This window comes from Fragaria vesca, linkage group LG7 (genome assembly GCF_000184155.1).
Source record: "Fragaria vesca subsp. vesca linkage group LG7, FraVesHawaii_1.0, whole genome shotgun sequence".
In the NCBI taxonomy this organism is placed as follows: domain Eukaryota; kingdom Viridiplantae; phylum Streptophyta; class Magnoliopsida; order Rosales; family Rosaceae; genus Fragaria; species Fragaria vesca.
In genome coordinates this window covers 17,139,605-17,157,162 of record NC_020497.1, presented here as the reverse complement: position 1 = coordinate 17,157,162, position 17,558 = coordinate 17,139,605, and the positions used below count along the sequence as shown (strand labels likewise).

The 17,558-nt window shown below is 37.7% G+C and overlaps 2 protein-coding genes across 2 annotated transcripts; both read left to right on the top strand.

Moving 5' to 3' along the window:
• Positions 1–1,375: 1,375 nt before the first annotated feature.
• LOC101302591 (beta-hexosaminidase 1-like) lies at positions 1,376–7,023 on the top strand. Its single transcript, XM_004307513.1, has 15 exons — positions 1,376–1,815; positions 1,902–1,985; positions 2,487–2,522; positions 2,646–2,757; positions 2,861–2,931; positions 3,060–3,190; positions 3,658–3,674; positions 3,834–3,882; positions 4,421–4,521; positions 4,895–4,954; positions 5,042–5,075; positions 5,734–5,832; positions 6,088–6,147; positions 6,242–6,492; positions 6,641–7,023. Exons 1-15 carry the CDS (start codon positions 1,498–1,500, stop codon positions 6,814–6,816), a joined length of 1,599 nt encoding a protein of 532 aa, XP_004307561.1. The 5' UTR covers positions 1,376–1,497; the 3' UTR covers positions 6,817–7,023.
• A 2,405-nt stretch (positions 7,024–9,428) lies between these two features.
• LOC101308825 (protein-tyrosine-phosphatase MKP1-like) lies at positions 9,429–13,566 on the top strand. Its single transcript, XM_004308849.1, has 3 exons — positions 9,429–11,915; positions 12,561–12,748; positions 13,246–13,566. The coding sequence occupies exons 1-2, from the start codon at positions 9,429–9,431 to the stop codon at positions 12,615–12,617; spliced, it is 2,544 nt and encodes an 847-aa protein (XP_004308897.1). The 3' UTR covers positions 12,618–12,748; positions 13,246–13,566.
• The last annotated feature ends 3,992 nt before the right edge of the window (positions 13,567–17,558 follow it).

Sequence of the window (17,558 nt, the reverse complement as noted above, 5' to 3'; positions counted from 1 at the left end):
AAAAAAAACAGTTCATTTTTATTTTTCTGCTGGGCACAAAAACTGAAACCCAAGTATCCAACCCAACTACCCAAGCCCAACCTATTGATTCAGAGGCAGTGATTGATCATTTCGAGTCTACTGGAGATCGTAGGGTGCAATTTAGATAGAGCATCTTGTACTTATAATGCTTTTGATTTACAATTATTATATCTCTTTTGAATTTTTGATGAATTCTATGTAAGAATTGTGTTTTGACTTATCAAAAGTTTTACCTATTATTGATGAATTTCTTTTTCCGCTCACCTAACTTTTAGACTCTAGATCCGCCACTGTGTGCCGTGTGCGTAGCATGGAATCGTCGTTTTTTTTTTTGTTGTGCCGGTGAAATCTAGTAAGTTTTTTTTTTTTTTTCTAGTGTTCAAAATTTATAAACTAATGAGAAGAGACTGTGACGTAGACACAAATAAGATAATTAAAAGAAAAATGTTAAAAAAGACGAGACAAGAGACATAATAGTGGTCGAAGCTTCATGGATTATAGATAAGTTTTTTATAAACATACACGTGTAGTCTTGTTCATTATACGATGTTGGAAATATTTATATCTCTCATACATAATAATAAATCATTACAACTTTCAACTTAACGACTCGTGGTGTTTTCTATAATAAATAACACGTCGGTATAACAATGATACATAACGAATCGAATAACACTTGTGCAGAAAATGCAAGAGACACAAGTATTCTAAGGATACAATCTCTAATCATTTCAACTTAAACCGATTATTTAGCCAGATTTGCTTCTATTTCTAGTATACTACTCCCTCCTGATTTCATTCCATATATGTTTTTTACATGGATTGTAACCTTATTAATTATCAAGAAAGCAAGACACTCACTTAACTATAACGGTAGCTTCAGCTCCAACGATCCCCTTACTCCATCAAACTACCAAACCGCATAATCCCACCGGAAAGAAGCCTCAGATCGCCGGAACTGCCCTCCCTCCCACCCTCAACAACCATGCAAGAAATTAAAGACAGATTCCCATTTCGACATACATAAACAAAGGAAAGATTACCCGTATAAGATGGAAGCTAGTTTCATATTTCTGACCAACTATAAGATTCCACTTGGACAGTACTTGTCCAATGTCTTAACGTTTGGTACAAAGACCTTGTAATCTACACAACACTACACAACCATTTCTTGGCTTAGAAACATGGTAGCTTTGCCTTTTCCGCCATAAAAACAGCATCACAGAAAAACTACTAACTCCGTATCCGGCAGAGTTTAATTTTCTCACACCATGCAATTTAATCACTAACCAAAAAACAACCCCACTGAAAATTTATTTCCCATTATTAAACATGCATCACCGTCACAGACCACACCATTGTGTTTGTCTCTAACTCATCATCATCTTCATCCTTTTCAAATGTTCCACCTACTCTTCATACCCTCTTCTTAATCCAAACCTCACTGTCCCATTTACCAATCCAGAAACCAAAACCATGAAGACCCTTCTCTTGTTCCTATTCGTTTTCTCCTCCACCCTCTGTTTTTCTCAGGCCAAAGTCAAAGCCCCCGTCACGTACTTATGGCCGTTGCCGGCGGAGTATACTTCCGGCAACGAGACGCTCTCCGTTGACCCGGCGCTGTCTCTCGTCGTCGGCGGGAACGGGGGCGGTTCCGGCATTATCAGGGTGGCGTTTGATCGCTACAAGGCGATTATATTCAATGGGGTTAGTGGGATTGGTAGGATGAAGCAAAAGAAGGGGAGTTATGATATTAGTAAAGTCAGAGTTGTGGTGCAGTCTGCGAGCGAAGATGTGAGTTGGGTTTTTGGTGGAATTTGGATTTGATTTGTCCAAATGATTTAAGATTTTGATACTGTGTTTTTTTTTTTTTTTGGCAGCTTAATCTTGGTGTGGATGAGAGCTATACTCTGTTTGTGTTGAGGAAAGATGGGAAAGCTATTGTTGGGGAGGCAACTATTGAGGTCAGTCTGTGTTGTAATTTGTTGTTGCTGATTTGAAGATTGATGGGTTGGTTTTGTTTTATTAAAGGGTTGAGCTTTTCGTAGAATGAACCAACAATGTGTATGAAGTTAACGATTTTTGTTTCATTTCGATGAAGATAGTGTCTATGAGTGTTTTAGCTTTGGAGTTCTTTGGTGTTTGTTGGAAAGTTTAGAGGCAGATGTGCGTGGTAGTTTGTTGCTGATGTCAAGATCAAAGGGTTTATTCTGTGGCCGTAAAGGCTTAAGCTTTATGTAAATTAAACCAATAATGTGAATCAAGATGGCAACTTTTTGTTCTGTTTGATTGAAAATAATATAGATAAGAGTAAAGGGCGCCATTGTTTCTTGCATTTCTGTTGGACTACCTGTAGCTCTGAATACTACAGTTTAATTTAATCTGGACTTGCATTTAGACTTATTTCATAACAATATGTTTTGGTCGTGCTGTGATGTTGATATGTGATTGCTTTCCGGTCTCAGGCAAATACAGTGTATGGTGCGCTGCGGGGGTTAGAGGTATGTCTGACTTTTACATTGCATTTCAACAGTAGGCACTTCAATTTGTAATACCAAATCTCTCATTTTACCTAGTTACGTATTGTGAAAGCTCACTGATTCTTCTCTTCTACCATGTGCTAGACATTCAGCCAGCTGTGCACTTTTAACTATGATACTAAATCAATGCAAGTACATAAGGCACCCTGGAACATACGAGACAAACCCAGGTTTGCATATCGAGGGCTCTTGCTTGGTGAGTTACAAATTTCTATATGAAACATGAATTTTCTATGGAGCTCATTGACTAGTTTGCCCTATAATGTATCTTAGTGGCCATCTAATTGAATTTTCTGCAGATACATCAAGGCACTATTTACCAATTGACGTAATTAAGCAAGTAATTGAATCGATGTCATATGCTAAACTTGTAAGATTTTTTCCCTCAGCTTGGTTTCCATACTAATATCCATCTAAGCACATTGATGTGGATGTGTTTCTTTTTTTACCTTGTCTCCTCTTTATTGTGTAATACTGATTGATACTTACATTAAGTAGAATGTTCTTCATTGGCACGTCATTGATAAAGAGTCATTTCCTCTAGAAGTACCTACATTTCCCAAATTGTGGAAAGGTTCATATTCACAGTGGGAGAGATACACCGTCGAAGATGCATATGAAGTTGTCAAGTAAGATTTCTGTATATGATTCAACCTTCCTTAGCTTAAGAACTTTAATTGCTCAGAACTTGTTTGTTCACTTCTAATAATTTCTTTGACGAGCTGAAGATTAATTTCTAATCATTGTATTTTATCTGTTGAATAATACAAAGTAATGTGATAAGTAGGAGATGCATAGTTGTACTCGTACAGTGGATAATGAACCCAACCTGAACTTATTTGAAAGTGATAAGGACACTGATAACAGTTCTCCTCTTAGTAGATTGAGAACCACTATAAAATACTGCTTATAAGGGGAAAAAATGGTGAAGTATTTTCAACTACTTTACTTTGGTAGCAGCCTTCTAAAATAATGGTGATCTGCATCTTTTTGTTTCATCTGAGCATCCTAGTATCTGATATGAACTTTATGCTCCCTTACTCCTACATAGACTAATATTGCTTTTCTTTCCTCATTTCGACATGTTAACGTGAAGCTTTGCAAAAACTAGAGGTACGTATAATTTTGATTCCTTTTGTGGGCCAGAAAATAACTTGTATACACTCTTTACTTTTATTATTTGGTTCTTAGCCTGGGGGTGGGACATTCTTTTTTGTCACCTACACAAGATTGTGTATATTTTACTTAATCCTTTCACATTTTTTGTAACAGGCATCAATGTTATGGCAGAAGTAGATGTCCCTGGTCATGCAGAATCATGGTAAAGCCTCCTTAATTTCAACTGTTGTCATAAGCTAATTTGTAGAACGTATTATTGTTGCTCAGAAAGTTTCAGTTTGAGAAAAAGGTTCCAACTTCCAACATTTTGTCTGTGGTAGATATTTTTTCTGAAACAGGACTTATGGATTAGTAAGTATGGTATTTGAAAAGAATGAAGGTTTACTGTCCTCTGGTTTCTTCAGTACTTGGCTATAAATCTTATTTCTTTATATGCAAATTCCATTCCTTTTTATGCGTACCATATTGTAGTCTTGGTTAACTTCCCACTACCAAACTTGCAGTGGTTTTTATAATAAGAGGAAATAGAAAATAAAGTGAGGGAAGGTCAGTGTGCTTACTGCAGAGTGCAGACCACCATCCACTAACTTCTATATGAGAAAACTTCTTTCTCATTCACCTAAATTAAAACAGCAAAGATCAGAGTTTTCTGTTCATCCTCATTTAGCAAATCATTTGTTTGGGTCATCTTCTGTAAACAACTAATTCATGGAATGCTAACCTGTTCTTAATCCTCACAGGGGCACTGGATATCCTGATCTCTGGCCTTCCTCTTCCTGTACCCAGCCTCTTGATGTTTCAAAGAATTTCACTTTTGACGTGCTTTCTGGCATTCTGACAGGTAAAGATTGTGAAAAGATTTTGTTGTTCTTGGACAAAGATGTAATTTAATGTCTTTATCTATTTATTTATTGTGTGCTTATAGTAGATTAGTTGTCATGTAGGATGTCAAGAACTTCCTCTCTTTCTCGCTTAATAAAACAAGGTATATGTATTTAGCACTTGCACATGACTATTCTTAGCTGATATGACTATTCGTATCAGCTAAATGTCCATTGATTGATGTATAAAGGTAGAAGTAGGATTGCCTGCAAATCATGAATGTGAAATCTACTTAGTATTTAATCGATTTATATATGATTCTGTTTATAGTTTCTATGAAAATTTTGCCTTGACCTTCCATATAGTCATGAAATTTAACTTCTGCTTTGCAGATTTGAGAAAGATTTTCCCCTTCGAGCTTTTCCACTTGGGTGGTGATGAAGTTAATACAAGTCAGTTTGAATTCTATTATTTAATTCAATCTATTCTGCAGTTATTTAATTGGCAAAATTATCTTACGCTGTTCCAATATTTTACAGCTTGCTGGGAAGATACTCCACATGTAAATAAATGGTATTCACTTCTTTTGGTTATATTTGTCATCTTTCCACTGCTTTGTTATCAAGTAAAATTACAATTAGTCTTACAAAAGTAAAACGAAACACAAAGCATCTAAGATTTTGCCAACCTCTTGAGGTATTTAGTATTTGAAACATCCTAAATTCTTGACATGATATACCCATCATCTGGATAACTTTGCCAAAGCAAATGAATCATGAATGTGATTCTTATCACTAATATGTCAATCCATAATTGAATCAATGAATAGGGGTACAACAGTCAATTACCATTCTAAGAGGAATGTAAAGGCTTCTGTTTTCTCCATCATCTATCTGTGGCTAATTTTACATAGTAGTCAGGCCTAAGATTTCGACTGATTGAGGTCCTATAGGAACTAAGCTAGATTGGATCAGTGCACTCCATTAAGTACTTGTATTATATTTCTTAATGGTATTTTATTGGGAAATTTAGTGAAAGCAGTATGACCGCTGACGTCAGATCTCATAGCATCTAGGGCTTCTGTTTCAAAATTATAGTAGGCTTGAGAGCCTGAGCCAGCGGAAGAAATATATTGTTTGGATGTTTCAATTTCATCGTGCAGGAAAGGATGATTTCTGTTTGATATGTGTATTGCTCTTTTCTTTTTGATTATTGTTTCTTTTTTATGTAGGCTTGAGCAACAGAACATGACTGCCAAAGGCGCCTATCAATATTTTGTTCTCAAAGCACAAGAAATAGCTATTTCCAAAAATTGGACCCCTGTCAACTGGTATGTCTAAGATTATATCAAGAAGTCAGTTATCATCATTTTAGTGTTGGCCTTTTCCCTTTGAGTTGGTCTGCATGGCAAGTTTGGGTTGCTGTTTCCTCGTATTCTCTATGATCTTTACAAGATTAAAGTTATGAAACAGCAGTTTGACAGTTTCTAAACAAAGGGATTAACCGGTCAAAGTTTGTTTCAGTTGTTGATTGTTTCTCAATACTTTGAAACCTCATGTGACAGAATTAAGTTTTCTTACCTCAGGGAAGAAACCTTCAACACCTTCCCAACGAAGCTCAATCCAAAGACTGTAGTGCATAACTGGTGATTTTCTTCCCGTGTAGTTTTTTATTGTATCAACTGGCAGGTGAAGATATAGTTGTTTTAAGCGCTTTCTCATTTTCCAAATTTTACATAGGTTGGGGGGAGGGGTTTGTCCAAAGGCCGTTGATCAAGGTTTCAGATGCATTTTCAGCAATCAAGGTGTTTGGTATCTTGACCATCTAGATGTCCCTTGGGATGTTACGTACAATGCTGATCCACTTGAAGGAATACATGATTCTTCCAAGCAAAAGCTTGTCCTGGGAGGTGAAGTATGCATGTGGGGTGAGACTGCTGATCCATCAAATGTTCAGCAAACAATATGGCCTCGAGCTGCAGCAGCTGCAGGTATTGTAGTGAAAAGTAGATCATCACTACAACATATGTTTAAACTGTTAGCATGTGACCTCAAATGAGATTGGAGATCCAAATTAGTTATAGCTATTATTTCTTGCTGCTCTTAAGCTTGAGACTGAATGTCATTTGTTCTCTGTAGAGCGCCTGTGGAGCACAAAGGAGTCGACTACTGGAAAAAGTAGTAACAAAACCGCGCTACCTCGGCTACACTACTTCAGATGCCTTTTGAATAGGCGTGGAGTTCAAGCCGCTCCAGTTGAAAACTTCTATGCTCGAAGTGCACCAACTGGTGCTGGCTCGTGTTACGTTCAATAATTCTTCCATCGATCATATATTGTGATTTTTATGTATTCATTTATGCAACATTTATCAATCTTGATTAAATATATGTGCCTTTACATGATATCTGTTATTAGCTTACAAATAAATACAAGCATTCCAGAGATTCAGCATTTCTCTTGTTTAAGAAAAAAGATACGGCATGATGTCAATTTCTGCTCTACTTATTTGACCAATATATGGAAGAAAAAAGATCCCCTCACATGCTGGTAGATCATTGACGTTATCATCTTCGAACAAGTGTTTGTTTTTTCTTGTGTCATCATATCCAGGGAGTAAAAAATTCCACATCTAATGGAATATGACTTTGTTGGCTTGTAGCTCTAATGGTAAAGATTCATATTTCATAATATCGGGTCTCTAAATTATAGACCCTAATTTCGGCTACGACAAGTTTCTTCTCGTTCGTTGAATCGCAATTCACAACTCCAACATCGTAATGGAACAAACATGGATCAAATTTGCAATCAACTCTAGAGACTTTCCTTGGAGAAATTTGATCAATGCACTTCCAGAAGTTCACATACATGTTCGCTTCAACAAGTTTAGTTAATTCAAGTCTATGCTTAACTTGTCAAATAATCAAGAAACGAACCATGAAAGATGCTAACATGGACTAAACCCTCCATTTTCTTTGAATTTCCACAAAGACATTGACTTCAAGTTTACATTTTCATGACCAAAATTTGTTAGGCAAGAATGCCAAAAGTCCATAGCCAATCCAAGGCAGTACTTGCTTGTGGGCAACAACTAGTAACAACTTTTGCACTCTGAGTTCAAAACTTCTTTGTCCAGTTCCACCACAATTTCAAAAGTTGGAGACTTTGGCTTGACAATGTCACTTTCTTCCTAAATTGTGAAAATTAGCAAGTACCAGCAAACTAACAATCATCATTTCTCCCAAACTTAGGTCTATTTGGGAGCAGTTTTTAGCCATGAAATTCAAAGGGGTTTTAAAACTTTGTTAATGGTCATTTTCAATACATAATGTACATGCCTTTCTTGGCCCCCCTCTTGTGGTATTTGTCATTCTATAACAATGTTGTCAATTATCAGCAGCAGTTTTATAAATAAGAATTAAATTCAGTTTACCCCCATGAAGTTTGAGAGTAACTTCATGTTAATCCCTATACTTTCAATTTCATCAGTTTACCCCTCAAACTTTTGAATTTTCCTCAAGCGTGACCAAATGTCCTATATTCTGTCCAAATCGGACGTTAACTACTGATAATTTTAACCATAACTGTGAGGCTAGTATCTAGAATTTGGGCAAATCGGACCTTATATGTCCAAATCGAACCTTAACTGCTGATAATTAAAGGTCAATTCAAACGGAATATGAGAATTTGGGCACGGCAGACAGAAATTGAAGAGTTCAAGGGGTAAACTGATGAAAATAAAAGTGTAGGGACTAACATGAAGTCACCCCCAAACCACAAGGGGGTAAACTGAATTTAATTCTATAAACAATTATGAACTTCCTCTTCTTAAATCTTTGATTTTGTTATCAAAAATATTACCTACCAAAGTTGTTATCTGAGAGTTTAGTCAAAATTCATGTTCAGTGCTAACTAGGTAAGATTACAACTTTTGAAATCCTATACTAGTCAAAATTCAAACTTACTCTTTTTGTGTCTTGACTGATACTAACCAAATTTTGTTTTGGTCATACCATATTAACCACCAAATTTAGAATGTAAATCTTCACCATCAAAATAATACCAAATCAGAGAGAAGACCAAAACCCACTGTCTCACTCTAATTCCAAATTCCATTTCCTTAATTAAAATGGTCAAACAAAAAACCGAAGCAAACATTAATATCTTACCAAAACAAATCAAACTTGTTCAAGTAAAAAACGAACTTAAAGCATGAACATTGATCCGGGTCCGGGTTATCGGGTCCGGATCCGGATCCGGGTCGAATTGTGAGGATCCGTCACACTCTCTGAAACAGTCAAATAAGAAAACGAAGCAATTGAAACCCAGTGGCTTACTCTCTTCTTCTTCTCCTTCCCTCCTCTGCTTCGCTTCGTCTTCTTCCTCTCTCTCTCTCTCTCTCTGAAACCCCCAAAAGCTTCTTACTCCAGCTCTGCTTCCGCGTCTCGCACACTAGGGTTTCTGCTATCTCAATCTGTAAGTCACAAATCTAATCTCTCTTTGTTTCTAAGTTTGACATCAGATTTTAGGAACCCTAGGACTGAAATTGCATCGGTTTTGATTCAATTTGTTGTTAAAGATTGAAAATTTATGCTATAGCAGAAGATGGGTATCTTCCATTTTTATCATTATTGAGTAGAATATTGTTTGTTCCAGATATTTTAGTGCTTTGTTGATTTGGTTTTACTGTGAATTTAAAGCTTTTTCTTGTTTTAAAGTTTAGATTTTTATTGTAGTTTTTGTCTTTGTGTCAGTGTGATTGTAGCTGATGCTTGATCTGATGAGGGTTTTGAGTTTCTCACATTCTTGGTGATTGTAAATCCTACTGTGTTGGCTTTGTTTTGGAGTGTAGAAAAGTGAGGAATGGAAATGAAATAGGGGTTTTTTTTTAAGGTGGCTGGGTTTTTGCAGTGAGAATTTCAGTTGGGAATGGTGGATAGTGAGGATGTTTCAGCTAGTTCTCGGGCTCCGGTCCCACTCTCCGGCTCGCGGAAAATGTTCTGGCGGTCTGCTTCATGGTCTGCTTCAAGGACCGCGGTGCACAACCCTGAGAGTGAGGAGAAGGACCTTGCGGATCCAAATGCTGGTGCCGGGAGCAGTAATGGGCAGGCTCACCGTAGGTTTCCTGTTCCGCTGACGCCGCGGTCTCAGCAGAGTAGTAAGGCTAGGTCTGGTTTGCCTCCGTTGCAGTTGCCTATTGCTAGGCGTAGCTTGGATGAGTGGCCCAAGGCAGGTTCGGATGATATTGGTGAGTGGCCACAGCCTCCTACTCCGAGTGGGAGAGGCGGTGGGGAGAGGTTGAAACTTGATTTGTCAACCATTCAGAACAACCCGGCAAAGAATGGTGGGCTTGTGAGGAGGGATAAGATTGCTTTCTTTGACAAGGAGTGTTCGAAAGTGGCTCAACACATTTATCTTGGTGGGGATGCCGTTGCGAAGGACAGAGACATTCTTAAGCAGAATGGGATAACCCATGTTCTGAATTGCGTGGGTTTTGTTTGTCCCGAGTATTTCAAGGCAGACTTTGTGTATAGAACTCTATGGTTGCAAGATAGTCCTACGGAGGATATTACTAGTATTCTGTATGATGTTTTTGATTACTTTGAAGATGTTAGGGAACAAGGTGGAAGGGTTTTTGTTCATTGTTGTCAAGGGGTGTCTCGGTCCACATCATTGGTGATTGCTTATCTTATGTGGAGAGAAGGACAAAGTTTTGATGATGCATTCCAGTATGTGAAAGCAGCTAGAGGAATTGCTGATCCAAATATGGGCTTTGCTTGTCAGTTATTACAGTGTCAGAAAAGAGTCCATGCTTTCCCTCTTAGCCCAAGTTCACTATTGAGGATATACAGAATTGCCCCACATTCACCGTATGATCCATTGCATCTTGTCCCCAAAATGCTGAATAATCCGTCTCCTTCTGCTCTGGATTCTAGAGGTGCGTTTATCGTTCATACACCTTCGGCAATCTATCTTTGGATTGGTAAGAATTGTGAGGTTATCATGGAAAGGGATGCAAGAGGGGCTGTTTGTCAGATTGTTCGGTATGAGAGAGTACAAGGCCCAATAACAATAATCAAGGAAGGGGAAGAGCCTGCTTACTTTTGGGATGCTTTCTCAAACCTTTTACCCTTGATGGAGAAATCTGGCAATGGAGTAGAGGTTGGGGAGTCAAAAGATAAGATTCGTCCTGGTGAAAGGAAGTCAGACACCTATAATATTGATTTCGAAATTTTCCATAAAGCTATTATGGGAGGTTTTGTACCTCCATTTGCATCCTCGGAAAATGAACATGAAACTCATCTTCCTGCTAGAGAGAGCAGCTGGAGTGCACTCAGGCGTAAGTTTGCCTCAGGAAACATGAAGGAGTTTGTCTCAGCACCCCGGTTATCTCTCACCAGGGTCTATTCAGATTCCATGATGTTTCTTCAGTCTGCTAAAAGTTCTATATCACCTTCAGCCGCACACTCTTCATCTTCCTCAACCTCTTCTTCCTCACCTCCATATCTGTCACCAGATTCCATTTCTTCTGATTCAAGCACTAGTTCAAAATACTTCTCGGAATCCTCTCTGGATTCTCCATCTCCAGCTTCCCGTTCCCTACCGGTATCATCAACATTGACAAATTGCTCTGACATGTCTCCCCTTTCCTCTAGATCTTCTGATCAACCCATGTCTAACAATCCAGAAAAAGTTGTTTCCAGTTTTAGTTCACAGGCCAGTTCTCGGTCAACCCCAATAACATCTAAAAAGTTGTCATCTTCACTTGCGGAGCGTAGAGGTAGCCTGTCAAAGTCTCTCAAATTACCTGTGATGAGTTTGAATACTTCCTCAAAAATTATACCTAGTGAAGAAGGTGGTGTTGGGATAACTGATAGTACTTGTTTAGTACATGGTAAGAATAATGTTGGCAATGTCTTAGAGTCAAAGGATGGTGTTGAGAATGGCGGGGAAGGTTCAACACCACAATGCAGTATAGTGCTGGGTAAGGCAGATGACTCATGCCGAAGGGAAGTTTCTCTTATCAAACACAGTCCTGAATCGTGGAGAAAATGCCTTTCTGGAGAAGCTGCAGAATCCTCTGCCTCAAAGAAGATGGGGGCAAGTTGTCCTCTGCAATCTAATTCCATGCAACCTTTTGTATGCCACTGGCCCAGTTTAGAGAAGATAGCAACATTTGGTGTGAGTGAACTAGATTCTAAAGCTGCGTTTGCTATTTTCTCACCAAATAGAGACTTAAGTAAAAGTGAAGGAAGGATTTTGTATCTATGGGTAGGAAGGTTTTTTGACAATGGTAATATTCAGATTCAATTAGAAAGTGACAAAAACAGAACTGATAAAGAAGAGATTGACTGGGACCAAGTTGGTTCTGATATCCTCATCCAAACAGGCCTGCCGAAGGACACGATTGTTAAGGTATGGACTCTACAGTTGAATTTTTACCTTTACCTTTTGCTCATTGTCAGCTTTGTTTTTTTAAGCTTGCACTCACGCACCCTTAGGGCTCAGTTGATGTGGGATCTTGTAAACTATTAGGGGTTTGTAAACTGGGGTAGAGGTTGGAACACCTTTTACTATTATCTATTATCAAAGGCATTCATCTCTTGATTGTGAAGTCACTTGAGAGCTGCCTGGACTTTTTTTCTATGGAGTTTTTCATATACCTTTAGTATTTGTTCTTTAAACTCTACATAATTATTTGGATTGATTGAATCTGAGCATGAAACTTTATTGCACATTTGCACTAGAAAATCTGGTTCCTTTCTTTGTTTTGAAAACTATGTTCCAGCATGGCTCAATTGCATTTTTAAACATTTTCCCCTTTGATTCTGTCTCATTTCATGCTTTGTGTTTTCTGTGCCTGGATTAATTTGATGCTAATATTTAATTCCTAGTGTGTCTTATGTTCAATATGATTCTTTCTTTCCGTTGAATCTTTTTGTATTTCATGCGCTACGAAATTCTCTAGAATATAAAGCCTGTGAGATGCATATGCTTGTCACCTCTCTTGCAATCTTGCAGGGTTCTAACCATATATACTTGATATTGTATCTGAAACAGATTGTTAAAGAGAATGAAGAACCAGTGGAATTTTTGAGGTTATTGAGTCTGTTGTAGCGTCAATGCAAATGAGGGATATGTTCTTTGTCCCAGGTGCTTAAATCAATTTTCTCTTTCTCCGGCTGGGTTAATTTGCAGTCCAACATTTTCAGACATCAAGACGAACTCCCGTGGCAAAAACCACTGAGGTAATGGCCTAACACCTTGTTTGGTGCGTTTTTTTTTTTTTTCCTTTTTGGGCTATATATACTGCCTTTCTTTCAGATGTGAAACATAGATGAGCTGAGGAGTGGGATTAGTATTTTTGTCACTGTGATGTGTTAGGTCACTAGGAAATCAACCCTCTAGAATCATCTTGTTATGCTGTTCTAAAATATTTGATCTTTTTAAATTTGATTACATCTTCTGCATTGGAACATGATGTTTCGATGAGTTCTAAGTTCACCTTTTCGCTTTGTGTTAAAAAGATTCTATTTGACCGTGTTGCAATGTATGTTTCTTGTGGACACAGAGAAAAGAGCAGACAAGCTCTTTTGTCTGAACAAACTGAAGAAAATGAAAAAGGTTTACCATTTTGCATTAGCGGGAACATGGGTTGTGGATTGATGTTTTGGTGTACAAACCTTACATATATTTTTTTTCATTTGTCTTTTTTGTTAAAGTCTTTTGGACATGTTGTGTGCAGGAGGAGGCTGCTTTCTAACTGTGTCGTGGCTAATCAACTGATTGTACAGTGCTGTAACGCCCTCTTCGTAACTCATAGAATTTTTCTTGTATATAAGCAGGATCAAATCCTGATTGCCTTTTCAGGCCAAACAATTTGCATTGAACTTTTCATACTACAATGTCTACTTCTCTCCTTCCACGTTATTGCAATGCAATGTCTAGAAATTGGGGGTTACCGGTTTCTCTTATGATAATTTGTTTCTGTCGAACATTATTGTCTCAGTTGATAAACAATAATGTACCTCATATTATAGAGCAATTATCCAACCAAGCTACCAACATATGAGTCATGAGATGGTAACTATCAAATATACAAGTTTTCACAAGGCTTAGCATATAGCTTGTAAAAACATGGATTTCCTCTTCTGTCTTTGCTTCTTGCCATCGTGGCCAAGCTTCTTGATATGGATGGCATGCTAGAAACTCATGCAATATCTATCCAAGCATTGAAAACCTGAAAAATGCATTGAAGTGTGTAACCCAATGCTGGTTTAACCTTGAATTCACAAACTGCACGGCATCAAATTACAGATGCTATTCATCTGTTGGTAGTAGGGGATAAACACTGTGAATTCAAAGTGAGCGAGTTGAGAGATATTTCTTATAGATCGACAAAATGATTCAAAGTCGAAAGATAATTAATTAATATTGTAATCATCTGTATCTTTTAGAGATTGTTAATATAGTTCTTGTACCCCTGATTTGTAGGGATTTAACTGATGTACAAGCACCTAGTATGTATATGATCTTTCTATATCAAATTATCAATAAGAATTTTATTTCATAATGGCCTGTTTTTTCATATAATCTTCAAAAGATTGTTAGATAATTATTACTTAACAAACAGTATTACTTCTTGCTTCAAAAACTCGTGAGTCGTGAGGGCTGAGGCTTAGTTGTGCTAGTCGTCCCTCTTTCCACTGCTTACAACCATGGCACCCCAAAACCCTATTTTCACTACTTCAACATTAGCACCCCAAAAACCACTTTCCACTACCTCAACAATGGCACCCAAGAAGCTTGCTTTGAAGCTCCTAATAGACACAAAGGAGCAGAAAGTTCTTTTTGCTGAAGCTGGCAAAGACTTCGTGGATTTCCTTTTCTCTCTTCTGTCTTTGCCTCTTGCCACTGTGACTAAGCTCCTTATTAAGGATGTGAAGATGGCTAAGGATCCTTCCCGGGATGGCGACTTCGAGCTTGTTTCTCAGGATGTGATGGTTGGAAGCTTATTCCATGTCTACCAAAGCATCGAAAACCTAGGTGACAAATACATGGAACCCAAAGCTAACAAGGAAACCCTGCTGAGATATAATGAATCGGTTGATGGACTAGATAGCCTCCTTGAGTTGTTAACTATCAACCCTAATGATCAACTCAAACCATCAGCTGCTGTCAAACTATTTACTGCTAAGAAGTTCTATGGGTGTAGTAATTTGAATCACCGTGGATTCATAACCGACGATCCTAAATCGATTTGTCCATTGTGCAGCACACATATGACAACTGCTGTGTCCTATGTTCCTCCACCAACGGCGGCGCCCTGTTTTGCTCCACCGGTGGCGGAAGCTTCTCCTAGCAAGATGGGGTATGTAAAAGACACCATTACATACTTGGTGATGGATGACCTAGATGTCAAGCCTTTGGCTTCTATCATTTCCAATAGAGAGAGACTTATGAAGGCTTTTGATCGCGAACTTGAAGAGAAGGTGGTTCATCTTGGCATGGATGAGGTAGTTTGCATAAATGATTTCATATCAAATATCTATATTATGATTAAATCTCAATTTGTTTTTGAGTTTTGGGGTTTAGGGTTTGGTTTTGGATGTCGATGGGGGTTGTAAAAAACGTCAAGTAATACTTTAACTAACGCGCACAATACTGTTAACGTTGTTATGTTCTTTATTATTTGTAATTAATCATCATTTTACTTTACATTCCTAGGGGCTGAAGATGCTGAAGGCATTGTTGCAGTCAAAATCAGTTCTCACAGATGTCTTCCTTGGAAACAAAGCGACATAGAAACCTGGCTAAGAAGGTTTCGGAGATTTCTCCTTGTGAGATTAATTTGTGTTATGAGTTAGAATTTCTCTTCTTAATTTCACATTTTCACATTTGTTATTTAAGAGTTTCCTTCGAATTGGTAGGATACTAAGCTTTTTCGAAGCATTGTTACTTGCCGTTGGTACTTTAGCAAGATAACTATGATCATTGTTACATTTGTTATTTTAAAGATTGATGTTTTGGTTTGTTCATGTTCCACAACGTTGTAGTTATTTTCATCAGTTAGTTCAGTAAATTAAAGAACTTCTTGGCTAACCGTTCATATTTACCCAAGTGATGACCACTACTCGGTGGGTATGGATACAATCATACAATCATATAAATACGTAATGAGTATGACCATTCAGTTCCTAGATAACACATTCATGCATGCACATACCCTCTTGATGCATGCATCGGCCCAATATAACGTTTGATCCTACAACTTCTGAAATCGGTTCAGATCTAAATTTAGGAGTTTCTATTGCTATAAATATGTTATAAGGCTCTTAGTCATGCCTACTCTTCTCCCTCTCCTCTGCCTTCACCTTGCATTGATCAAATGGAATCCTCCAACACTAGTACTAGTGTGAGTTTGAAGCTCCTGATTGACACAAAGAATCGGAAAGTTCTCTTTGCTGAAGCGAGCAAGGAGGTTGTCGATTTTCTGTTCACTCTCCTGTCTTTGCCTATTGGCACTGTCATTAGGCTCCTCACCAAGAATGGCATGGTGGGTTGCTTGGGCAAGCTCTATGAGAGCGTAGAAGAACTACATGACACATACTTGCAGCCCAATCTCAACAAGGACTCCCTGCTGAAACCACAGTCAACAGTTGCCGGAGCTAATATTCTTCACTTGACCTACAATGACTCTACTGCTAAGAAGTTCTATGTCTGCCAGTATTGCAATCGCAATATTTCCAATAGATCTGGGGTTATGTGTCAGAATGGGAACTGCAGACCTTACAACCGAAGCAATGGAAGCATAACCACCGAGGTAACTTACGTTGCTCCACCAGAAGCAGCTGGAGTTGCGTCCAGCGAGGAAGGATATGTTAAGGGTGTTGTTACATACATGATAATGGATAATTTGGAAGTGAAGCCTATGTCTACTATATCAAGCATAACTGTGCTTAACAAGTTCAATGTTAGGGAGGTTGGTGCCCTTGAAGAGAAGGTGGTCAGTCTTGGCATGGAAGAGGTCCTATTCATAATTACTTATTTTTGTGTATTTGTGTGATTGGCCTTTTCGTATATCTTTACCAACGTACTTTTCTACATTATTGTTTTTAACCCATTGTTTCCTTTCCATTTCAGGGCTTGAAACTTCTGAAAGCATCTTTGCAGTGCAATGCGGTTCTCACCAAAGTGTTTCTCGGTAGTAAGGCATGATGTTACTATCGCCCCTTTCGGAATGCTAGCTGGATGCTCTAATATGTTTTTATCTTGATAAGTATGATCTTGAGGAATCTCTAGAAGTGATTGAATGTAATGAATAAAATGCAAGGAGTATTTTGGATATCACTCTACTTTTGTTTGTCTTTGTGGTTTCAGAGTATGATTTTCTAATATGTAATCAAAAATTCAGATTCGATTCTCAAATCACAATAACCATCTTCGAACATGCACACAACAATATTGATACAATTTTTGTCATTTTTATACACACGCTTACAAGAACTTAAATAAAATCCTTAGATATCTCATACTGAACTTGACAGTTCTTAGTTTATGAATGATATCTGAACACATCATTGAATTTTTATTTTTTTTATAATTTCTTTTTATCAGAAGATATAATTCATTAAGCAACCTAAAGGGGCATCAGCAGAAGCAAACAAAAGGAACTGAAAGAATTGAACTGCAGGAACAAAATTAAGGCTCAACGGGAGGACAGGGATAACCATCATTCCGTAAGGGGCCTATTAGCCGTTCGTGCGGTTGGATGTAATGTCAATTGTGCTGATGTGGTTGTTAACATCTCCGGCAATGAAATTCAGAAATTGTTATATTTAGCTAGAATTTTGAAATTTAGGTATCAATTTATAATGTTGCTTTAGTTTTTGCTATTTATTATGTTTTAACAAATCGTAAAGTGGCATGTGTGCAAGAGAGGATAGAGAAGATTTAACTTTTGCTTTAGCTATATATGCATAGATCAATTGACAAATTTAGCAATTATCAAATTTACAATGGTTTATATATATATATATATATATATATATATATATA

What these genes read in the sequence shown, in the direction of transcription:
- LOC101302591 (XM_004307513.1), top strand. Translation starts at nt 1,498, where the DNA reads ATGAAGACCCTTCTCTTGTTCCTATTCGTTTTCTCCTCCACCCTCTGT. An exon ending in TTGGGGAGGCAACTATTGAG is followed by an intron (nt 1,986 to 2,486) that starts GTCAGTCTGTGT and finishes TTCCGGTCTCAG; the next exon opens with GCAAATACAGTGTATGGTGC. An exon ending in AAGACTGTAGTGCATAACTG is followed by an intron (nt 6,148 to 6,241) that starts GTGATTTTCTTC and finishes AATTTTACATAG; the next exon opens with GTTGGGGGGAGGGGTTTGTC.
- LOC101308825 (XM_004308849.1), top strand. Translation starts at nt 9,429, where the DNA reads ATGGTGGATAGTGAGGATGTTTCAGCTAGTTCTCGGGCTCCGGTCCCA. An exon ending in CGAAGGACACGATTGTTAAG is followed by an intron (nt 11,916 to 12,560) that starts GTATGGACTCTA and finishes TATCTGAAACAG; the next exon opens with ATTGTTAAAGAGAATGAAGA.